At 48.8% G+C, this 21939-nt stretch overlaps 1 protein-coding gene across 2 annotated transcripts in view; it reads left to right on the top strand.

Annotated features, from left to right (window-relative positions):
* Positions 1 to 5599: 5599 nt before the first annotated feature.
* COL6A2 (collagen type VI alpha 2 chain) overlaps positions 5600 to 21939 on the top strand; it is a 42462-nt gene continuing 26122 nt past the window's right edge. For both annotated transcript variants that reach the window (XM_027666189.1, XM_027666190.1), the window contains exons 1-22: positions 5600 to 5877; positions 11081 to 11215; positions 11939 to 12537; positions 13023 to 13043; positions 13743 to 13808; positions 14310 to 14363; positions 14452 to 14496; positions 14696 to 14722; positions 14989 to 15015; positions 15114 to 15158; positions 16437 to 16490; positions 16887 to 16949; positions 17195 to 17257; positions 17983 to 18072; positions 18900 to 18962; positions 19348 to 19410; positions 19543 to 19605; positions 20168 to 20230; positions 20657 to 20707; positions 21073 to 21108; positions 21464 to 21526; positions 21761 to 21823. In XM_027666189.1, the coding sequence (XP_027521990.1) occupies positions 11110 to 11215; positions 11939 to 12537; positions 13023 to 13043; positions 13743 to 13808; positions 14310 to 14363; positions 14452 to 14496; positions 14696 to 14722; positions 14989 to 15015; positions 15114 to 15158; positions 16437 to 16490; positions 16887 to 16949; positions 17195 to 17257; positions 17983 to 18072; positions 18900 to 18962; positions 19348 to 19410; positions 19543 to 19605; positions 20168 to 20230; positions 20657 to 20707; positions 21073 to 21108; positions 21464 to 21526; positions 21761 to 21823 (1725 nt within the window). In that variant the 5' untranslated portion in view covers positions 5600 to 5877; positions 11081 to 11109. The remainder of the gene's footprint in view (positions 5878 to 11080; positions 11216 to 11938; positions 12538 to 13022; positions 13044 to 13742; positions 13809 to 14309; positions 14364 to 14451; positions 14497 to 14695; positions 14723 to 14988; positions 15016 to 15113; positions 15159 to 16436; positions 16491 to 16886; positions 16950 to 17194; positions 17258 to 17982; positions 18073 to 18899; positions 18963 to 19347; positions 19411 to 19542; positions 19606 to 20167; positions 20231 to 20656; positions 20708 to 21072; positions 21109 to 21463; positions 21527 to 21760; positions 21824 to 21939) is intronic.

Raw genomic sequence — 21939 nt, 5'->3', positions numbered from 1 at the left:
AAGTTAGGGAGGGGAATGAGGTTTCCTCTATAAACTATGTGGGTTTTTTATTTTAATTTCATGGAAACACCACTGCAAATTTTTCCTTCTTGTTTCTCTGGTGACAAGAAAATAAAACAAATGCAGCTGTGTCGTTGTGCTCTCGCTCTATTGCACTGCAAAGCCCCAAAGACACAAACTGTCTGTTTTAAGTCTTTTCCCTATCCAGGGCTGCGAGACTAAAGGTGTTTTGAAATCTCCACAAAGATACTCCAGACCACGGAGGCATCAGACACCACTCTGAGGTCCTGCCCTGCCAGGGAGCTGGAACGCAGTTGCTTCACTATGCAAAGGCTCTTCTCAATGAGTCAACAAGTTTTGGGACTCAACTGCCTTGACCTGCTGCCTGGAAAAAATGTGCTGCAAGAGGTGAAAGCATCAAAAAGTATGGATTGAGAAACTGGTAAAAGGGGAAGTATTCTGGGAGAAAGGGTTCCAGCCCATGCTTTCCTCACTCTCTCTGCTCTCTTTCACCCATTCTTCATAGAATCACAGAATATCCTGAGCTGGAAGGGACCCACAAGGGACTCACAAGTCCAACTCCTGGCCCTGCACAGGACGCCCGAACAATCCCACCACATCCCTGGTTTTGCTGTCCAAACACTCCCTGAGCTCTGTCAGCCTTGGGGCCATGACCACTGCCCTGGGGAGCCTGTTCAGTGCCCAGCCATGCTCTGGGGGAAGAATCTTCTCCTAATATTCAACCTAAACCTAAATTTTTTGCTTGTTGTGTTCACATATGGTCTTGTGTTGGTGCTACCTGGCACCTCTGGGAGAGCCTTGGGCAGCCTCACTTCCCCTGATATTGAAATGCCTGACACAGCTCTTCCAACCAATGCATGGTGGTAAGGAGACCAGGAAATGGTCTGCTGGAAGCCCTGGGAATTCAGCCTGTCAGGAGAAATCAGCTGCAGGAGAGGTGAGCCACCATAGAAAAGCTGACTCTAGACAATAAGCTTGGACTGAGCACCTGAAGGTAAAATACTAATAGGTTCATAAATATGGCCTTAATTACTTCAAAGACCCAAAAAAATTGTGCAGCTTGGCACAGAAGCCCTGGAGCATCCTCAAGCCAGTATCCCCAAACCCTGAGAAGGGAAATCTCAAGCAGAGGGGAAATAAATCTTCGAGCAAGGGTCTCCACACTAGTGGGATCTAAACAACTGTTTCAGGAGGATTATTAGAAATTATGGAGAAGTAGGCTTTCTCACAACCGTATCTAAACAACACAGAGCCCTGGGATGTTTCATCCTCTAAGGATCTTGAGCTCCAGGGAAAAAACACACACAATGGGCCTGTGCCTGGCAAGGCTTCAAAAGTGCTGTAGGCTGGGGAAACCTTGGGGCTGCTTATAATAAAATTCTAGAAACTCCAAACAGTCCTCCCTTATGCGTTAGCAAACAACAGTTTACGAGCATGAGAATACTGTGTATAAAAACTGGGTGCTAAGTAAATAAGAACTGCATGAGCATGGGGGACTTAAAAGTTAACACCGGGATATTAAAATACAAAAAAGTATGCAAAGCCTCAGATTGCACTTATGTGTTCATGAGGACTCTCTAAACATCCTGGAGCACTTGGCTTTAATGGCCTAAATCCCAGGAAATGCTGCTAAAATATGGTATCAAAACATTTACTTTTTTCTTCAGAAAGATTCCCCTTTGTGCCTCATTTTACTGCAATTCGAGAATGTCAGACTCAGTGGGGGCTGTTACTCATGTGCGTGACCTGGGTTATTCTAAAAAAATAAGTTCATTTTCTTTTTCTTTTTTTTTTTTTTTTAATATTTTTTTAATAGATGTCTTCTCCTGGGCACTGGCAAGGATGAGCAAGACCTGACTTGGATGCCTCAGGGTCCGCCAAGTCTGCGCTCAGAGGATGGCCCAACACAGGGTATGTTGTAGTAGGAGTCTGATGGAGATCACCTGACAAAGGAGAGGAGGTGGATGAAGTTTACTTCAGGCACTCAGAGAAATCCTCACAGCCATAGGCCTGAGAGAGCAGAGTGGCTGGGCATGACCACCCCAAGAGATTTCTTGAATGGTTTGAAGGCAGTTTCCTGATGGAGGTGCTGAATAAACCAAGTAAGAGAGAGGATCTTTTGGACCCACTGCACGAACACAGAGAGGAACTGGCTGAAAATGGGAAGGATGGACTTGAAGCAAACTGGTCTAGTGGAAGGTGTCCCTGGGGGGTGGAATGAGTTGAGCTTTAAGGTCCCTTCTGACCCAAACTGTTCCTTGGTTCTGTGATTAGGACGCTAGAATTTCAGAAAATGGCAACTATAAAAGGGCGTAAAATCCATCCTTCTGTTTGTCATCAGTGAAAATGCTGAGAATCTCAGCCACATACTTACAAACACTTGAAAACCAGCAGTCATTGTTTTCACTAAGCATTTAACAATCTTGGCCTCATTTTTGGTTCTCTGCTCACATTTAGAAAACGAGACCTTTGGAAACGACTGCACAATGTCAGAACCCCATGAAGGGTGGAGGCAGTTGCAGACAGACACAAAGAAACTACAGTAGCTCTTTTGCAGAGAACCCATAAAGCTGTTTCAGATGTACGCACGTGGTTTAAAACAAGGAGATCACATTTTATTTGGGGTTACAAGTCAGATGTGAAAGAAAAAAAAAAAAGGAGGAGATACACAGTTCACAAAAGAACAACCAAACATACCATAAATCACATTTAAGTTTACAGGAGGAGATAAATGAACTAGTAGCCATCTGTGTCTTACTTCAAACTCTATACAGTCATAGAGGAGAGCAGACAGTCCAGCATCTTTCTTTCTATTCTTCATCTTCTTCCATTTTCTCTCTCTCCATTTAAAATGTAATGGGATGCTAAATATCTGTTCAGTATCTGGTTTGTTCTGTGAGCAGCAATAATAATTTGTGGGTCAGATAGACGCCCACCAAAGGGGGTGAGCAACTAATCCATATCCATGCACATTCTCTGCAAAAATCTTTACATGAAATTTACAGTTCCACTGAAGAGAGAAAAAAAGAAAGGTAATTTATTTGAGGATTAGGAAGAGGAGCTAAAGAGAGGACAGAGATAGTGAATGGAGCTCCCATAAGTGAAGGGGAGTGACTGCTCACCTGGACAGACCTCCATAAACATATATATATATGCGATACATAGGTATATGAGAGAGAGAGAGAGAGAGAGAGAGATAGATAGATAGATAGATAGATAGATAGATAGATAGATAGATAGATATGAGGTATATAGGTATATTTTATACATATATAAATATATACATATTTATATGTATAAAAGAGGATCACTGCACACAGAAAGATTTGTCTTTGCTCATCTCAATTTCCTTTACTAAGAAGAAAGAAGACATTAGATAAAATTTTGGTACTGTCTCAAAAAGTTCCTGCCCCAACATCCATTTTCCTCCAGAGCTTCCTACGTTCTAAGCCCATTTTTAAGAAAAAACTTCAATTACAGAGAACTAGTTCAGACCTTTAATGCCACCAGTTATAAAAGAAGATTGTAAAGAAGCCCAACTTATCCAGAAAAAAGAAGCAGCATGTTCTGAGGTTATTTTGTCCTAGTTTGTGTGTAAACAAGACAAACTGCTGCCTCACCACCTCTGCCCCAGCATAAGACATGAATCTGCCAGATGACAATGGTGTGAAGATTATGATATTCCTACAACTGTCATGAAAATGGATACCCAGCTAGGGGAGAAAGACCAAGTTTGCCTTTTTTACAGAGGGAAAATATGCAGTAGGGGGTTGTTCCATTAACTATACAGGAATTGTCACAAGGACAATGCATTATGTCATGTCAAGCTGCAAGGAAAGGTTTTGATTTGACATGAGAAAGTTCAACAAGCACACATAGAAAGCTGAAAGTCTTGTTCACTCAAGAAACTGCAGGGAAAAGACAATGCTCACCTGTCTGGGAGGAGGAAGAGGGAGATATGGAGGTGTGGGTCCATGCTCTGCTCCTTCCCACACCTTGGGCGCTCACCAGCAATGCAAGAGAAAGATGTGCTTTACAGTTGGTTGTGACAAGGCTTTCTGCTGGAAAAACAGCTTCTGCAGGGGCAGATCTACCTAGAAATAGCTGTACTGAAGGTGGGTTAGCAGCGTTGATTGGTACTCATGAACGTAACAGAGCTTGGACACTGCAGTAAAGCAAGCAGAAGAAATGGCTTGGAAGGTGACATGTTCACTGGATTACTGGAAGGTGGATGGTTTCAGAGATTGATGGTTGGAGATTAGACTTCTCATGTACTGTCTGGTAAATCACCGCCATCAGAAGATGGACCCCCCCCTTTTCACTGATGATGCTCCTGAGGAAAAGGGACCATCCCATTTAGAGCTGCAGGAGAGTCCCTGGAAAGCAGCAGCCCCACAAAATCATTCTTTTGTTCTTCCAAGGAATCATTGAGAAATTCCTTGTTTCTTAGGTATGTTTATTCTTCACTGACACTTGCTCCAGAATTAGTTCTGATTCTGTCACAGTGCTTTGAGATGAACAGGAAACAGGCCCATAAAATTCTGGCTTACAGCTGCGGTTTCCATAGGTGCTGCTCGAGCATCACAGAATCATAGAATCATTGAGGTAGGAGAAGACCTGTATGATCATCAAGTCTAACTATAAACCCAACACTGCCAGTTACACCAGAGAACTCTTGGTGAAGATGCTGACACAGGATACTCTAGAAATGCACCTTTGTAAGCACTGGAAATGAAACAGAATTGTGTTTATTATTTTCACCTGGTAGTTTAGGTGTTTTTGCAAACACCAAGAGCCTGAGCAATGTGTTCCTGTCCATCAGGACTGTTGGGTTAGCAGCTTACTCTGAGATATTTTGAGACACATCCTTTGTTTTTGTCACTACTTGGCAGTCAGTAGAGTGAAATAAGAGTTAAATTGTGTTTCCTCATTGCAATTGCCTTGTCTGTGGCAGCTGTGGCCTGATCCTGGTACCTTCACGCTGTCCATTTACACAGAAGTTTGGAGAAAAAGTCATAGCTCAAGGGATAACAGGTCGTGTTCCTGAAAGTATTCAACTGTGCAGGGCCAGGAGCTGGACTCAACGGTTTTTGTGGGCCCCTTCCATCTCTGGATATTCTATGATTCCATGATTCTATGAACCCAAACCCAGAAAAGAATCAATAGAAACAGGCAATACTCAGACTTGGATGACTCTGACCAAGACTTGGATATTTGCAAAGGCAATGATTCTGTGATTCTATGCAAGCTGCTCTTTTTTGAAATGCTCTTGTTTTTCATTTGTTCCAGTCAAGACACATTACTAGGATGGAAAGAGCAGGAGGACGGCAGGAGGGAAGAAAGAGAAACACTATTTGATGGTATAAATATGTGGGGCAGCAATGCCAACCACGAAAAGGGGCCTCTCATCATGGAAAAATGAGACTTCTAGTTTATGTAAAACAAAGATGCCTTCAGCTCCAGAGGGGACAACCTCGCCCCAGCCCAGCCCGAGCTGGGGACGGGCGGGGAGGGGGGAGGGGAAGCAGATGGGAGGGGATCCTCCCAGGTCTCGGTAGACCCACAGTGACTCTCCGTGGATGTCTGGAGCTACTGCAAATGAGACTCTGCCTGATTTTGGAGGAGGAGGAACTCAGAGGGCAGTTCCAGACGGCCAGGGAATAGCGGGACTGGGCTGGAGACGCCTCCGCTGCTCCTCCCGCTCCTTCACCCCGCACATCCCGGCACCCAGAGCCCGGAGGCACCCTACAGCCGGGGATGCGGGAGTCTTTCTGACACCAGCCACTCCACAAAGTCTTTATTCCTTACGTTTCGGAGGGGTTTTGGAGGAGAAGTTTTGATGACCCCATTTTCCAGGTAGGCAGAATTTTTCTCTCCTCGTACAGCAGTCATCCAGCTACTTACTGACAGATGCCCAACTGGGAATAACATAAATCCCTCTGAAATTCCATCCTGTGCCTGCTGCTGTTCGCTGGCTCTCCAGCAAGGTGCCCACTTCGGGCACATCGTGTTTAGACAGTACCTGCTATAAAAGAATATATATTTTTCCTTTACTTTCAGCTCTTGGCTACTTTGAGCGTTTTTCCAAGAGTTTGGGTTTTTTTCAGGTGCAAGCAGTGTGGGCCACAAGCTAGCATCTGCCAGGGCCAGAGGTGTAGAAAATCCCTCGGGGGGAAGGGCTGGGTTTATTGAACCAAAGTCTTCTCTGGGGTAACTGATCTGAGTTCAGCAGCGACACTGAAATGATGGCAGCAGGGGTAGCAGGGCAGAGCAACTGATCTGCTGTGTGATTCCCCTTTGATTTTGGGGATTTTGGAAGATATGATTTAGACTAACCTGTGACCCATGCCTCCTAGTTGTGCTGAATTACATCAGCGCAGGCTCCTCTGCTTTGGGAGGTAACAACACATTCAGGAATTTTTGCGAGCTCATTGCACTTGGTGGCAGGGTTTTCCTCCCCCCAGCCTTCCTGCAGCCCAGGCTCTCCCTGGCTCTAATCCCAGGACAGTTACATTAGGAGACATGGAGAATATCTGGGATCCCTGTAGCTGTTGGGGAACCTTCCCTCTGGGTGCTCTGCCCAGGGACTAAAATTACAGGGCACATCTGGGTAGTGACAGCAACTAACACTGAAATTCCCTCCTTGTGCAGTGTGCAAACCATGGACACACAAACAAGGAGGAAGAGGAGGTGCATTCATAAGGGTTTTGTTCCAAATGGGACATATTTTTCTTTTCCAGTTTTATTTAGCAAACATTTGAGTGGAAAAAATGCTGCATACACAAGTGAATGGCACCACAGGCAGTGCCTGCTGGGCATGGCCATGGAAAACATTGGGCTTGAGCAGCAGGGAGATTTCAAACTTTATTCTGCATATTTTAGCTGTAGCCAGCATAATTCTTCTTTCATGAGAGTAAGCTGTTTGTGTGGCTTTTAATTTGTGTGACTTTAAATAAGCTTCTTGAAGGCAGAGTTAGCTTAGAGAGCAGAGCATCTAAATTTTTGTGAATTTGGGATCAATTTGCTCAGGTGTTCTGGTGTTGGAGGAGAAATACACAGTGCACTAGGAAGAACTTCAGAAATATCAGTCAGATGATGGCTCTGCCTTGCCAGGTACATGAGGTGACCTTTCTACTGCTTTAGAATCTGCTTTATCTGATAATCAGGTGTGAGACTGCAAATAAACCAGATATAATTGGCACATTTCAGTCATTACAAGTAATTTGTCTGCCATAATATTACATTTGGTTCAGTTGCTCAGGGTGGGAAGAGAACTAAGCAGAGAACTCAGGTCCTCCTGCAAGGCTGCTTTTTCTTGCGGTCTCTGTCCAGATAAATCCATGTGTTTTTCAGTTATGTGTGTAACAGCCAGGTCACCTGGGATCTGAGTGTGGGAACAGCAAAGGCCATGCATTTTTCGGCTGAGCACCTGAGCATACACCCTGATACAGGGAGGATGGTGCAAAGTAGTGCCTTCAAAATCCATTCAGAGGACCCACTTCTTGAGATTCCCTGTTGTTTTTTCTCTCGTGTGCATCTCATGGGGAAAGAAATTAATCAGTCAAAAATACAAATACTGAGAGACGGCCTTGTAGGAACAATATCCTGCTGTGGCAGAGAGAGAAAGGTCAAGGAAGAACAAGATGGGCAGACCCAAGTATTCAGACACAATTAGTCAGCTCCCAGTTTGCTCTTTCTATTAGTTTTTTGGACTGCGTGTTTTCAAAAATTGCCTTCAACATCCAGAAAAAAAGTTAGTCTGAAATACTGTTGAAATCTGAGGTTTCCATCTCAGCGTTTTGCAGCAGCAAGTGAGACTTTAAGTCAAATGTCAAATGTTACGAGATTTGCAACAGCATCACAGCAGCTGAGGATAACAAAATAGGCACCATTGCCCACCCTAGACTTGGAGAGCCATTAGTGGGCAGAGGAGTTCCCAGCAGCTGCCCCACTGTGTATGCACCGAGGTTATTACCAGGAGGGATGCTGGTAGGGCAGAAGACTAATGTAGCTCAAGGTGCAGAGTGGAATAGAGGAGACTGTGCAAGAGGACCACAGAAAAGTGAGTTGTATCTTGTGTTTTGAGGTGTCGTGTTCCTGCCTCTCCATTCTGACCATGCAGAGCCCAAGGTCATGGTGTTTCACTGACCCAGACCCAAGCCCCGAGGGCTGCAGGCAGGGGCCATCCTGTGCCAGAGCTGGCCCTGGTTACCCGTTCAGGTTAACTGCTTGCCACGACTCTGCCTGGAGAGCAGCTCTGCCGTACGGCGCCTTCCCACCCACACACACAGAGGGAGGGAAGGAGAGAGGGAGGTGATTAAACCCGGGTCGGGATGATGAGTCAGACACTTGGCCAAAGCCTTCAGCACTCCCAACCTCTCCAAAAGTTATTGTCTCCATCTTCCTCAGCTAAAGGCTGGCTCTAAAATGGTGCTGTCTGAAGGCACTAAGCTGTCGTGCCCTCCAGAAGACTGGGATCTCCTGCAGCTCTGTTTTATGGAGGGCAAACAAGACAAGGAAAGCCCACAGTAAGTTTAGAGGGATGAAGTCTTGATCTTAACTAAAACACCCCTTTAGCATTAAAGTATTTTATCCTTACAATACCCCTTCTGTTCTCTGCAGCACAACAAAACTTATGACCTATGCAGAGACTTAACAGAATCACAGAATGATTTGGGTTGGAAGGGACCTTAAAGCCCATCCAGTCCCACCCCCTGCCATGGGCAGGGACACCTTCCATGGACCAGGTTGCTCCAGGCCCTGTCCAACCTGGCCTTGAACACTTCTAGGGATGGGGCAACCACAGCTTCTCTGGGCAACCTGGGCTAGGGCCTCACCACCCTCACAGGGAAGAATTTCTTCCCAATGTCCCATCTAACCCTGTTCTGTGGCAGTGTGAAGCCATTCCCTCTTGTTCTGTCACTCCAGGTCATTGTCCAAAGAAGTCCCTTTCCAGCTCTCTTGGAGTCCCTTTAGGCACTGGCAGGTGCTATAAGGTCACCCCAGAGCTTGCTCTTTTCTAGTCTGAACAATCCCAATTCTTTCAGCCTTTCCCCATAGAAGAGATGTTCCTTCATGAGGCCACAGTCATGTCTCTTTACAAACAGCTTTGCAGCCACTCTGAGTTGGAGGGGGAGGAAAAGGACACATGAACTACTCATTGTGGACATTTGGGTGCTGAGATGGAGACATGTGAGAGACCCTTGATGTCAGAGGGCTTTGCTGAACCCTGTCAAGCACCTTAAGCTGGTGTTCCCAAAGCTTTGGGTTTCTTGTCCCACTGTGGTGGTCAAAAACTAAACGATCCCAGGTTGGGGGTAGAAACTGGAATCTTTATTGAACACGTGACTTGCAATATAAGGGTCTTGGAGGCAGGACATGTTAATGAAGAGGACGGGTTATGCTAAGTAGGGGATGGATTATGCTAACTAGAGGATTACACAATTCTCTGCTACAATTACACATAGTGGTTAATATTTCCCAAAGTGAGGAACCATGGGGGAGAGAGAACAAAAGGGTTTCTGCATCGTCTAAGAATATCTCCATAAGGTCTTTCCATATCTTGCTGAAGGAGACAAGATAATCAAACATAGTTGAATGTTAACAAGTCTTGTAATGAGACTTCTCAGAGTAAGGAGTTTCTCCCAGCTCCTGCTGTCCATAATAATCCCATCAACTCCTCTGCTGATAGCCGAGCCCCAGATCCCAACATCCCACCCACCCAGGAGATCTCCAAAGAGCAGCAGCATTTCTTCTTGCCCCAGTTAAGATCTGACCTAAGAGGAAGAAGGCTGTTGCTGTTGTGGGGGTATCAGCAGCACTGACACCACTGACCTTTCCAGCATAAACCAGTTTGCAGAACCCTGTGGTGCACAGCAGCTGGCAGTGTAAACTGGGACGGGACATGTCCCACCAGGCAATAGCTTGTCACCATGTGAAGAGAGGTCTCAAGAGAAGCAGGGAGGGCCCAGCTGCCTATATTCTTCAGGTAGTTTATTTTCTCATGCAACCGAGGCAGCAAGCCAGCTGCATTACTTGCCCTCCCCCTGCACTGCCCGTGCCACCAAATGCACTCTTAGTGTCCCTTCAAGCCTTGGACTCTTCCAGAAGTTACGAAAAAAACCATTCAAGAAACAAGCCCTCTTTGTTGACTGGATTTAGGTCTTTTTTTCATAACAGACATTCCTCTTTTTGTTTTGTGTTGATTTGACCTCCATGCAGAGAAGCATCTATGGACCACCAAGGGGCCATGCTGTTTAGTTCTAGTGTCCTCTAGACATAAAGCTGAGCATCACCTCTTCCTCCATATGCTGGTGACAAGTGTCACTTGAGCGTTGCCTGTGAATGTCCTTTCAAAGTTTGGTTCCTTTGAACACATACATACATTCCCAAGAACTTTTCAGGCTAGATCTCTTAACTCTTCTGCTGCTTTAAGTTATCATAACCCTACACGAAATGCACTCCCATGTGCAGCTGGACCTTGAACACTAAAGATGGTCATTTTTTGAAGTGGTTGTTTATTTGGCCCTTCACTCCATGGGTTGTGAGGGCTACAAAGCAGTGCTGTCAAGCAAAGACTTTTGTACCCTTTCTGTATACATGGGCATCACCACCCACACGGTGACCTGGAGGTGGAAAGGACCTGCTGCATGCACATACACTGGTGGTCTGACCAGGCAGGTGAAGAGAGAGGAACATGGATGTGTGCATCTATGTGGATCAGGGGTGATGGAGCCAGCACAGGCATGGGGTGGTCAGGCACACACCTGGAGAGAAAGCATGGAATTGGAAGGTCCTGATGCACTCTCCATAGTTCCACCACATAATCCCTCCCTGGCAGAGAAGCTAAAGCAGTTTTAAATAATTCATGCTCCAGTAAAGGAAAGCTTTCAAGTCAGTATAAAAATCTACATTAATGGCCCAGTGATGTGTCCCAGTGAAAGAGAAGTCTTCTTTGTCACAGACAGGGTTTACAAGGAGCATTGACTGGCTTCTGTCATCCCAACAGAGTTAGGAGGTTGTGCATCATGTTTAACATGTAACTTGTGTTTTCCCACAGGCATCTGAATACCCTGAGGGACTGCTGAGATGTTCCGACAAGCCTTGTTTTCCACTCTCCTTTGCGTGGCTTTAGTTCCTCTACACGCTCAGCTTGATGTGGACAATGGAGATGTCAGTCCTATTGCCTGTGCAGGTATTAACCCAAATAATTTGGGTCACCTTTATGGGCAGCAATTTTAACAAAAGCAGTGGCCATGATGAGTTGTAGGACCTGCTTGCAAGGAACTGACAGTGGGGCATTCCGCCTCTCCTGCCCTTTTGCACTCCTGTGGTAACAATCCATCTGTAGAGAACACTGTCCTCCACTCAAAATCACAATTCTGGGTTTTCATTGGACTGCAGAGAGGTAGAGACGGAAGAGCTGGGGTCTTCCAGTGGAGATGGAAGAGCTGGGTGGGGTCTGCCAGTGGTGGGCTCTCCCAGCAGATACAGTGACAAACACCAGTTCAGTCTCCAGCACTCAACTCTCTGTCTGATGCCATAAAATTGTTCGCTTTAGATGTGATGATTTCATCGCTTTTCAGTTGCAATGCAGAGGTGATTTACTTGTCCAACCTGACTGCTACAAAAAATAGCAAGATTTTCAAGATTGATTCAGTACTGAGCAGTGCTGTGTTAATGGTTGGAGTCTATGATCTTAGAGGTTTTTTCCAACCTTAAGGATTTTGTGGTTCTGTAGCAGATCTTATAATTTAGAAGTCCTGGTCACTGGGGAGCCACCTAACCCAAACACAGATGTCAGTTCTAGACCTAGGTGGGACTTGTGCTTTTTCCAGGACTGCACTTGGTCCAGGGGGACAGTGCAGGGGGGTGCATGAAGTGCTCTGACATGGTCTGAATAATTGTCTCCATGCAGAAAAGAGGAACTGCCCCATCAATGTCTACTTCATCATTGACACCTCAGAGAGCGTTGCTCTGCAGACTGTGCCCATCCAGAGCCTTGTGGACCAAATAAAGCGGTTCATCCCTGTGTTCATCGACAAACTGGAGAGCGAGCTCTACCAGAACCAAGTCTACATCACCTGGCAGTTTGGTGGGCTCCATTACTCAGATGTGGTGGAAATTTACAGCCCTTTAACAAGTAGCAAAGACATTTACCTGCCCAGGCTGTCCGCTATCAACTACCTTGGCCGGGGCACCTTCACGGACTGCGCGATCTCCAACATGACGCAGCAGATCCAGACCCAGATGGCCACCGGTGTGAACTTTGCTGTGGTCATCACCGACGGCCACGTCACCGGCAGCCCCTGTGGGGGGATGAAGGTGCAGGCCGAGAGGGCACGGGACATGGGGATCAGGCTCTTCGCAGTGGCCCCCAGCGAGAAAGTCTACGAGCAGGGGCTGCGGGAGATCGCCAACCTGCCGCACGAGCTGTACCGCAACAACTACGCCATCACGCAGAGGGACACACTGGACATCGACGTCAACACCATCGACAGGATCATCCAAGCTATGGTATGGGCAGGCGGGGGGGACAAGAGAAGCAGTGCCTGGACATGCGTATCATTTACCCCTGTGCTGGGTTTTTGGCAGGGCTCTAGAGAGCACCTCTAGCAGGGAAAATGGAGTCTTTTTCTGGTACTTAACCAGGACTCCTTGGTTTGTGCCTCTTGTTTCCTGGCACATCTGGGCAGGCTGCCATCCTGGTCCTGGCTCTTGCTGAAGACCAGACCCATACCCCATCCTGCTCCAAATCCAGGGGCACATGGAAGAGTGTGCCACACTGAGACCCATGCTCACCATCATCGTGGTCTCTGAGACCCCACACATGAGGCACTGTTAATGGGGGGCTCTGCTGAGAACATCTTTGCAGCCATGGGGCCTTTACCACCTTGCCTACCTCACCATCACACAGCCCTTTGAGGAGAGGTGGGATGCTGTCTTTCCCTTGGGGCTGACCACCTTAACTAATTCTCTTCATCCTGTTCTCTCCTTTGCAGAAACACGAAGCCTACGGCGAGGTGAGTGAGCAGCATCTTTATGCCGGTGCCACACAACATAGGTTTAAGTTGCCTCAATTAGAGAAGACCAGGTTGTACCCCAAAACAGCATGGACCTCTGTGGGATGAGTCTCTGCCCATCTGTGGATCAGTGCAGAGTCTGGGGGCACATTCCCTTATCCAGTGGTTATAATGCCACACTGGACTCGCTCCCTGCCTCCCCCTCACCTGTAATGAGTTCAGGTCCATGGTATAGACTCGTCTCATCAGTTTGGAACCACGTTCCTGTTCTGTAGGTGCTGCGCAAGCTGAAGCTCCTGCCCTGCTGGTACCACAGGGACAGGGTTTGGCATACAGAGGGAGGAGTATGCAGGTGATGGTCCAAAGGGCATGCCTGTGCCCTGAGGACCCCAGTGAGCAAGCCCCCCCCCCACCTCTGATGCTTGGCAGTCCTGTTCTTCCTGTCTGGGCCCAGAGCCAAACTGTAATGAACCTGCTCATGGAAACTTTCTGCTTTTAATTGATGGGCAGCACTTCTCGGGGTGCTTGGTGCTGCCTCAGCCCTGGCACAGCTGGAGCCACAATAAATTTTAGCCCTGAGTTCATGAGAAGAGGTGTGTGGAAAGCTACGGGTGCAGAGATGAGCTGGGTTTTGGATGCACATGAAGCAGTGGCACACTGTTTAATTAAACACCTCCTGTTTAATTCCTTGTATTTCAGTGCTACAAGATGAGCTGCCTGGAGATTGCTGGTCCACCTGGTCCCAAGGGATACCGAGGGCAGAAGGTAAGTTGCTCTAAGCTGTGGGAAAGACAATAATGCCCGTGCCTGCCACAACCACTGCAGCATGCCCTAGACCCCAGCTCAGCTGCCTTCTCAGGTCGCCCTCAGGTGGTAAATAACTCACCAGCATCTGTCTTGGCCCTGAGAGACACAGTAACACACAGCCAGCACTGGTGTGCCCATGTCTGTGCCAAGGCTGCCAGCAGTGCAGAGGGACATCCGAGCATCTGCTGTGCACCTCCAGCACCCAAGGACAGCAGGAGCGAGGCAGCAGCTGTCCCTGAGCTTCCCACTCTCAGGAGCAGAGCTCTCACATGCACAGTGTCCCACTGTCCTGCCCCAACTCTGTGTGCTTCCGTCCCCATACAGTCTTTCCCTGACTTCCCCAGAATGAAGGACATCCTGCTAGGTTCGAGCAGCTGCAGGGAGCAGGATGCTCCCAGAAACTGCCATTTTCTCAGTCATCACTGAGGCTGGACTTACATTCATTTTTTCTTTCCTTAGGGTGCAAAGGGGAACATGGGTGAGCCAGGATCCCCTGGGCTGAAGGGACGACAGGTGAGTTGTGGGAAAATCCTCCCCTCCCTTTGCTGGGGCTACATCTCTGATGACGTCAAGCTAACTCTCCGTGTCTTCCTCCCTGAAGGGCGACCCAGGTATTGAAGGTCCCATCGGATATCCTGGTCCCAAGGTAAGAATCCCATAGCACACGGCTGAGATCTTTGCATGGTAAAGAAGGGGGAGCTTTGCTTCTCCCTCTTACGTGCCCATTTCCCAACCCAGATCCCTTCACGCTGCTGCCTCTCTTCCTGGTGTTTTCCCAGGCGCTAACACAGCAATTTTCTTCTTTTTTGTTTGTTTGTTTGTTTGTTTGTTTTTTCTTTGTCTAGGGTGTCCCAGGGCTGAAAGGAGAGAAGGTGAGAAAGAAGAGACAGAATGGTTGGCTGGGCACTTGGCAGAGGCTGTGCTCCTTTCTGATGCAAAGAGATTAGCTGTAATGGGGAAGGACCACAACCCTGTGACACCATAATTGCAGCCATGGGGAGGGATTTCCAAGGGCATCCCAAAGCCTGTCTCCTCCTTCAGGCATTGCTCACCGTGCGGTAAAGTGGTGATGATTCAAGGATGCAGATGGGTGGGGGGTGTAGGCAGTGCCTCACTTCCTGTCCTGTTTTTCTCCCAGGGAGAAATCGGATCCGACGGACGGAGGGTAAGAAAAGACATTTTCTAACTTGCATGTTGTTCCAGCTACCAACCCTTGGAGTGTGTGTTAAAAAATCCCTCTTTTTTTTTCCCCTCTGATCCCAGGGTGCCCCTGGTTTGTCAGGCAGGAACGGCACTGATGGACAGAAGGTAACCGGGAGCACTGGCAGCAACCCCATAGTGTCGCTGCTGCTGTTTCATTTCTTTATCCTCTCTCAACCCCACGGGCTGTTTAGTTCCTCCTATGCCACACGCTGGCTTTCTGTTCTGACAGAGGTTTCTGTGACCTTATTTGCACACTATTCTGCATGTCCTGTAGAAATACACGAAATAATTCAGATTGCAGAAGTGAATCATAGATTATCCTGAGTTAGAAGACACCCACAAGGATCATCGAGTCCAACTCCTGGCCCTGCACAGGACACCCTGGGGAGCCTGTGCAAGTGCCTAACCTCCCTTTTGGGGGAAGAACCTTTCCATAATATCCAACCTAATCCCTTCCAACACAGCTTCATGCAGTTAAGTGTTGCCCCTCTGTCAGCAAGCTCTCTGCAGAACCTGGATGTGTAACCTGCTCTGTGCTCAGGCTGAGGAGGTGATACGGTTGGATAACTTGTGTGTAGATTCCTTACCTTGATGTTAGTGACCCCTACAGGACATGAACACAGAAAGCTTTGCAGAAATTTGCTTTTCAAGGCAGTTCGTCACAGAATCTGAAATTTCATCTCTTAACTACTGCTTTTTCTTAGTCTTAAAGCCCTGAAGCCAAGTTCAGGGGCCTCACAACAAAGTCCCTGGCTTTGTCCACTGGCCATCACATGCTGGCTTTGCTCTGCACCATCTCATATACCCAGCCCAATATACCTGTGAGGTAATAGCAGTTCTTCCCATTCCTCAAATGCCTGCTGAAGCTCAAAAACAACCTTCAGTCCCCTCCACTCTCCAAACACTAAAGCCCTTCAGTCTCCCCCATTCTCTATCTGGGACAAGCTGTCTCAACACTGATGACAAAGCTGTTTTGGGGCAGGGAGCACGGCAGTCCCTCTCTCACGGCATCCCTCAGGCAGTATGGTTGCTGCACACCTGAGCTGCTCTGACATGAGATGCATGGGAGAGGACAACCATGGACATGAGTGACCACCAAATCCAACCTCAGGGGATGTTTCCATCACCCAGGGCACGTGTGCAGGATGAGCATGCCTGAATTCCCACTGCCACTCAGGGCTTTACACTGCTCTCTCCTTCTCCGCTTGTCTCTGCACAGCCCACTTCTGTTTAAGGAATACACTTGCTATTTATTATCTAGCTGATGACAGGCAAGGTCAGTAGATGATGCTAAAAGTTATTAACTGTTAACCAGAAAAACTGTGTTTTCCTTCAGACACCTACAGCTTCTCAGTCTTTTTCTTTTGAATGCAATCTCTCCAGGGCAAGCTGGGGAGAATTGGACCACCAGGATGCAAGGGTGACCCTGGCGACAAGGTAGGAACCCATCAAACTCATCAGCACATCAGTTGTGTAGCTGCTGAGCGAGTTACATATGTAGAGAGATGGCCAATGAGAGGTTACTGGCCTGTTTTCCTGCCAGTTGATCTGATTCCAGAGCTGGGATCCCTGGAATGGGGAGCACAGCCGGATTTTTCTGTGCCTCCTTTCCATGTATAAGTAAGCTCGGAGCCCCCAGTGTCCCTCCCCTCCACAGAGAGAGGAGGAGCTGCCCCTTTCATCAACACTGCAACAAGCAAAAATTGCTTTGGTCTCTAGAGCAACTTTCTAAGCACTGGCTTATAAAATTTGTTTTATTCGAAATTTTATTTATTTTGCAGGGAAAGTGTTCCCACTGTGAAATGTGTGGTTCTTTGTCATTTCCGTCCACAGGGGCCTGATGGCTACCCAGGAGATGCAGGAGACCAAGGTGAAAGAGGAGATGCAGGCATAAAGGTACAACTGCTCTGGACAGACAGCTGCGTGTGGGCAGAGGCCACCAGTGGGGACAGCTAAACACCATTCCCTCTATTTACTCCTAAATCCTACACTGCTCATGGAGCCCCTAGGCCTTGGGGTCTGGATCCCATCACCAGGCACAGGAGCTGAGGGAAGAGCCTTGCTGGCCCTGCTCCTTGGGCTGCTCATGGTGCAGCATGCTGCTGAGGCAGGCAATGACCATTGCTTTCTGCCTTTTTCAGGGAGATCCTGGCCGGCCTGGTCGCAGTGGACCCACTGGACCTCCAGGAGAAAAAGGAAGCCCGGTAGGTTCATGCAGCGTTCAAATGCCTCCAGTGTGTCTTTCTGTGGTCTGCTCCATGTGGCACGGAGCTGGAGCAGAATCAACTGCATGACCATGCTCAAAGGTGGCTGCGTGCTGGGGCATTCTGATGATCCTGCTTAGCCCACCAGCACGGAGAATGCACAAGCCCCCAGGTGGTCGAGGGAGCTCTCCCACCACATGTGTCCCCAATGGTACAATGGGAAATGGGAGAGGGGACCACACAACGCTCCTGCAGCTGCCCAGAGCAAAACAAGGATGGGTCTTGAGCGTTCATCCAGAGTAGAGAAAAGCAGACAAATTTGGAATGGTTTATCTTCCTGTCTGATCCATTCGTAGAATCATGGGATGGTTTGGGTTGGAAGGAACCTTAAAGGTCATCCAGTTCCAACTGCCCTGAATCTGGCCTTGAACACTTCCAGTCATGGGGCTGAGATAGCCCCTCTGGCCTTGGGCAGGGCAGGATGGATGAAGGAACAGATGACAAGCCTGGTTTCAGCTGATGAAGGGAAGGTGATAGAGCATCACACTACTCCAAGGCTGGAGCCCATGCTCGTGGCAGTGATATTTGGGCATGTAGGGTGTGTGGAAGCAGAAGCTGGGTGCTCATACACACCTCTGCTCAAGGTGGACTGCTTGACACAACAAAAGGAGGGGTGTGCACCTTGACTTCTCTTCCAACAAACTGTATTTCGTTTTTTCTCCAAGGGACTTCCAGGCAATACTGGAGCTCAAGGGCCTGCTGGAAATAAGGGAACGAAAGGTGAAGCAGGATCCCCTGGACCCAAAGGAGAGCCTGTAAGTGTCTGAATAGGTCCCTGGACAGTGGGCACACCACGGGAACCTGATGCAGTTCCATGGATGAGCACTGAGAAACTCCCCTGTTCAGCTTGCATGCCCTGCCGTGTACATGCCAAAAGATATGCAGATGCTGATCTCCTCTTGTCTCTCCCATCATAGAGCAGTACTCCCATAATACTAACCATTTGTTAACCATTTCAACCATTTCAATGGTTAACCATGTTAACCATTTCACCTTAGAGAAGCATCCTGTGTTCCCACAAAGGTCTGGCCTTTTTTCTCCAGCAAGTTGTTCTCTAGCAAGTTCCCCAAACCTCTGGCTTCTCGCAGGAGCTCACAGAGTCAAGATCTGGTGGCCATTATGGTAGAGCTCTCTGAAAAGGGCAGTGTCACAATATCACTGGTGCCACGCAGACCAAAGTTAATATAATGGGGCACTGCAAATTTTGGGGAGTGGTCTGGAGACGATGTTCCCTGGCACAACTCCACCAGCACCACGGGACAAGAGCCCAGCCAGCTTGTGTCCTTGTGGAGAAAGCAACCTTGGATGAGCTGGAAGTAAATCAAAGTCTTTAACCCTGAGGGAATGAAGCAGGAGTGTTTGTGGTCACTGTGGTGACCACCTCCCTGAAAGAACAGTGTGGTTGTGTCTTCCCAAAAGGAAGCATGGGCATCCCTGCTCCCCTGCTGCCAGGCACACACTCGCTAAGGGGGCAAGCATACATCCCCCAGGCCCAGGGGGAGGAGGTTGAGCAGCCAGGTGTCACTGTGCAGGTAACATCCATCTTCTCACTCCATTTATGTGACTTCCTGTATCTGCTAAGGGTCGACGTGGAGATCCAGGGACAAAAGGCAGCAAAGGCACTCCTGGGGGCGCAGGAGAAAGGGTGAGTAAAGCAACTGCCCAGACCATTGCAAAAGAGCCCGAGATGGGTGGGACTGGTGTGTGTGATGTGCTACTGCTCAGCCATGCAGTGTCCATCACCAGAGCTGGGAATCAGAGATCCCACTGTGCTGTGCTCCCACTGTGCCCACTGCCTGCCATGCTGGCATCTGGCACAGCCTCTTCCAGGGTTTGGTCCAGAAGGGGGGTGAAGGGCACTGAAGCTCAAGGTTAAGAGACACATTCAGAGGGCCCGCTGCCCTGACACTGTTTCAAGCCAAGAACCACCAGATTTGAGAAGGGCATCAGGCCTTCTCACTCCATATAGCACTGGAGATAGACAGCATTGGAGACATCCCTGACCAGGAATATCTTTACCCTCTTCACAGGGAGATCCTGGTCCAGAGGGTCCTCGTGGTCTGCCTGGTGAGGTTGGAAACAAAGGAGCAAGGGTAAGCATGGGGCAGGGATTGGTGACAGCCAGAAGGAAGGGGAGCACTGCTGCCATCAGGGGCAGCTTGCCAGATTTCCCTCCTTATACACATCTGCCTCTGTATGTTCTTGTGTCTTTCTTTGCTGTACAGGGAGACCAAGGACTGCCGGGACCTCGAGGTCCTCCAGGTGCTGTGGGAGAGCCAGGCAGGATAGTAAGTCATGCTTGGGCATCTGTGTGACCTTGTCCTCCCTCTGCAGTGAGAGCTTGCTCTACTGGCATAAACTGCCTGCACTGACCCTCCTGCACTGACCTGCATGACTTTTTCTCAGGAAGGCTCAAAAATTAGCCCAGAGGCCCCTGAATAGCCTCTAGTGCAAGGAGAAGTCGCAAGACCCAGGAGTCACTGCTTCTCCATCACTCTTGGTCCCAGGTGTTTCTATGACAATATGGAAAGGACCCTCAGGGTGGGTCACTGGGGGGGAGAGGGAAGATAGGACTCTGCAAGCATCCATTTGTCCTGGACCTGTGGTTAGTCCAGCACCCCACTGTGACAGTACTGCTGTGACATCCATGTGGCTCTACAGGACATGGGAACACAAGTGCTGAGACAGTCACTATCACAGTAAACTCATCAGGAAGGGAGATGGTCCTGCAGCACCGTCTCAAGAGCTGGGTTCTCCAGCACAGTCACCTGGGTGGCTGAGAGAAGAGATATGGTCCCTCAGGGAACATCCTCACCAACTCCCCCTGCTCTCCCCAAAACTATCCTGCAGGGATCACGTGGAGACCCTGGTGACCTGGGCCCAAGAGGTGATGCTGGACCACCAGGACCAAAGGTAAAGTTCATGAACAAAACTCTGTATTTGAAAGGGTGGTGTTCCTATTTATTTATTTATTTATTTATGGGGGAGGGGAAGGCAGTTTCCACTGCAGAAACTTGTGTGCCTTGGAAACAGAATTAGACCTGAACCTCCCTATGGGGCAGAGATGTCGCTCTTGCTCTAGCCAAGGCAGCTCTGATTACCCCCCTCACTCTGCAGAGATTCAGGGGCACCCCCCACATGTGACATCCCCAAGACCCTGCAAATCCTTGCTCCACGCAGCCATTCCCAATACTTCAGGACCAGCTGTAGAAGTCTTGGCTCCTGGTGGTATCTGGCCCAGAGAGAAGACAAAAATGGCTGTAACTGTCACACCAGGCTTCACAACGTCAGAAAGGCTGGGTTTGGTATCTCATGGGTCTTTTTTTTTTCCTACCAAAGGGTGACAGAGGCAGACCTGGCTTTAGCTACCCTGGACCCAGAGGGCCACAGGTATGTACTCCTCATTCATCACACAAGGAAGTCTGTCCTGATGGATGTTGCCGGTGGAGCTCAGCAGCCTGAAAGAAGTGGGAAAAGGAAGGAAAATGATCAGGGAGTGGTGCCTGTGATAAGGAGAAAGGGGGTTGAACACCAGGATTAAACCTAGCCACAGCTCCATCAGTCTCATGGCAGAGGTGCTGGGGACCTCAGCCTCCCTCATGGAGGTGAGGAGGTGGCTGTGCCCACCACCCCAACCACCAGCCTGAAGCTACACCTGTTCTTCAGCTTCTTATCCCTCAGCGCAGGCTTTGGGTGTGCCCATTGCAAGACCAGTACTGGTCGGAGGCTGACCTCTCCCTCCTCTTCCTTTGCAGGGTGACAAGGGTGAGAAAGGGCTACCAGGACCCAAGGTGAGTGTGTTTCTCTCCATCACCTGTTTTTTTTTGTACTGACTGAAATGCCAAGGAGTTGTCTCCCACCCCTCTGGGTTAATGGCTGAGGAGCCTGTCCTGCCAGCAGCCGCAGAGCCTGGTTATATCTCCCAAGCCCATCTCCATTTGAAACCATCTGAAAAATTCATTGCAGAACTTCTTTTTTCTTAGTTAATGCCTGTGTAAACACTGTTTATTTGCTCTGCACTGAGCTGCTCCTTTAGAGGATGCTATCCCGGGCCAGGCAGGCATGTGTTTGTGATGCAGCAGTGCCTCTGCCTGAGCACATCCAGATGTGCTCCATACTGGATCTGGTTTTCCTTCAATCGAGCAGGGAGCAAGAGGTGACCTTGGACCAAAAGGAGTGCCAGGGACCAAAGGAGAGAAGGGGGAACCGGTAAGCAGACTTCCCGAACTGTCCACAGAGTCAGCATCCCCCTCCCACACCCCTGCCAGGCATGCAGGAGTTGACACTGCCCACTCTCTGCCTGCTCCGTATCCCATGGCTCACCTGTGGCAGGCTGGGGACTGTGCTTCGCAGGGCTGTGCCTGACGAGAGGGTCAGGAGGAGCCCTGAACACCAGGGGCTACTTCGCCAGCCTTGCCCAGGAAATACTTGCTTCTTCCCCAGGGTGATCCTGGCCCAGGAGGTGAGCCTGGATCCCGTGGTCCACGTGGTGAAGCAGGCCTTGAGGTAAAGTCCCATGGCATTGTGCTTCAGTAAATACTCATAAAGGGGACATCAGCTGCCAGATACATATGTGGCCCCACAGTGGGCCTTCCCTTCCCTTCCCTTCCCTTCCCTTCCCC

This window comes from Corapipo altera, unplaced genomic scaffold (genome assembly GCF_003945725.1).
Source record: "Corapipo altera isolate COAL_440 unplaced genomic scaffold, ASM394572v1 81, whole genome shotgun sequence".
Lineage (NCBI taxonomy): Eukaryota > Metazoa > Chordata > Aves > Passeriformes > Pipridae > Corapipo > Corapipo altera.
The sequence above is the reverse complement of the archived record's forward strand: the minus strand, read 5'-3'. Positions and strand labels throughout refer to the sequence as shown.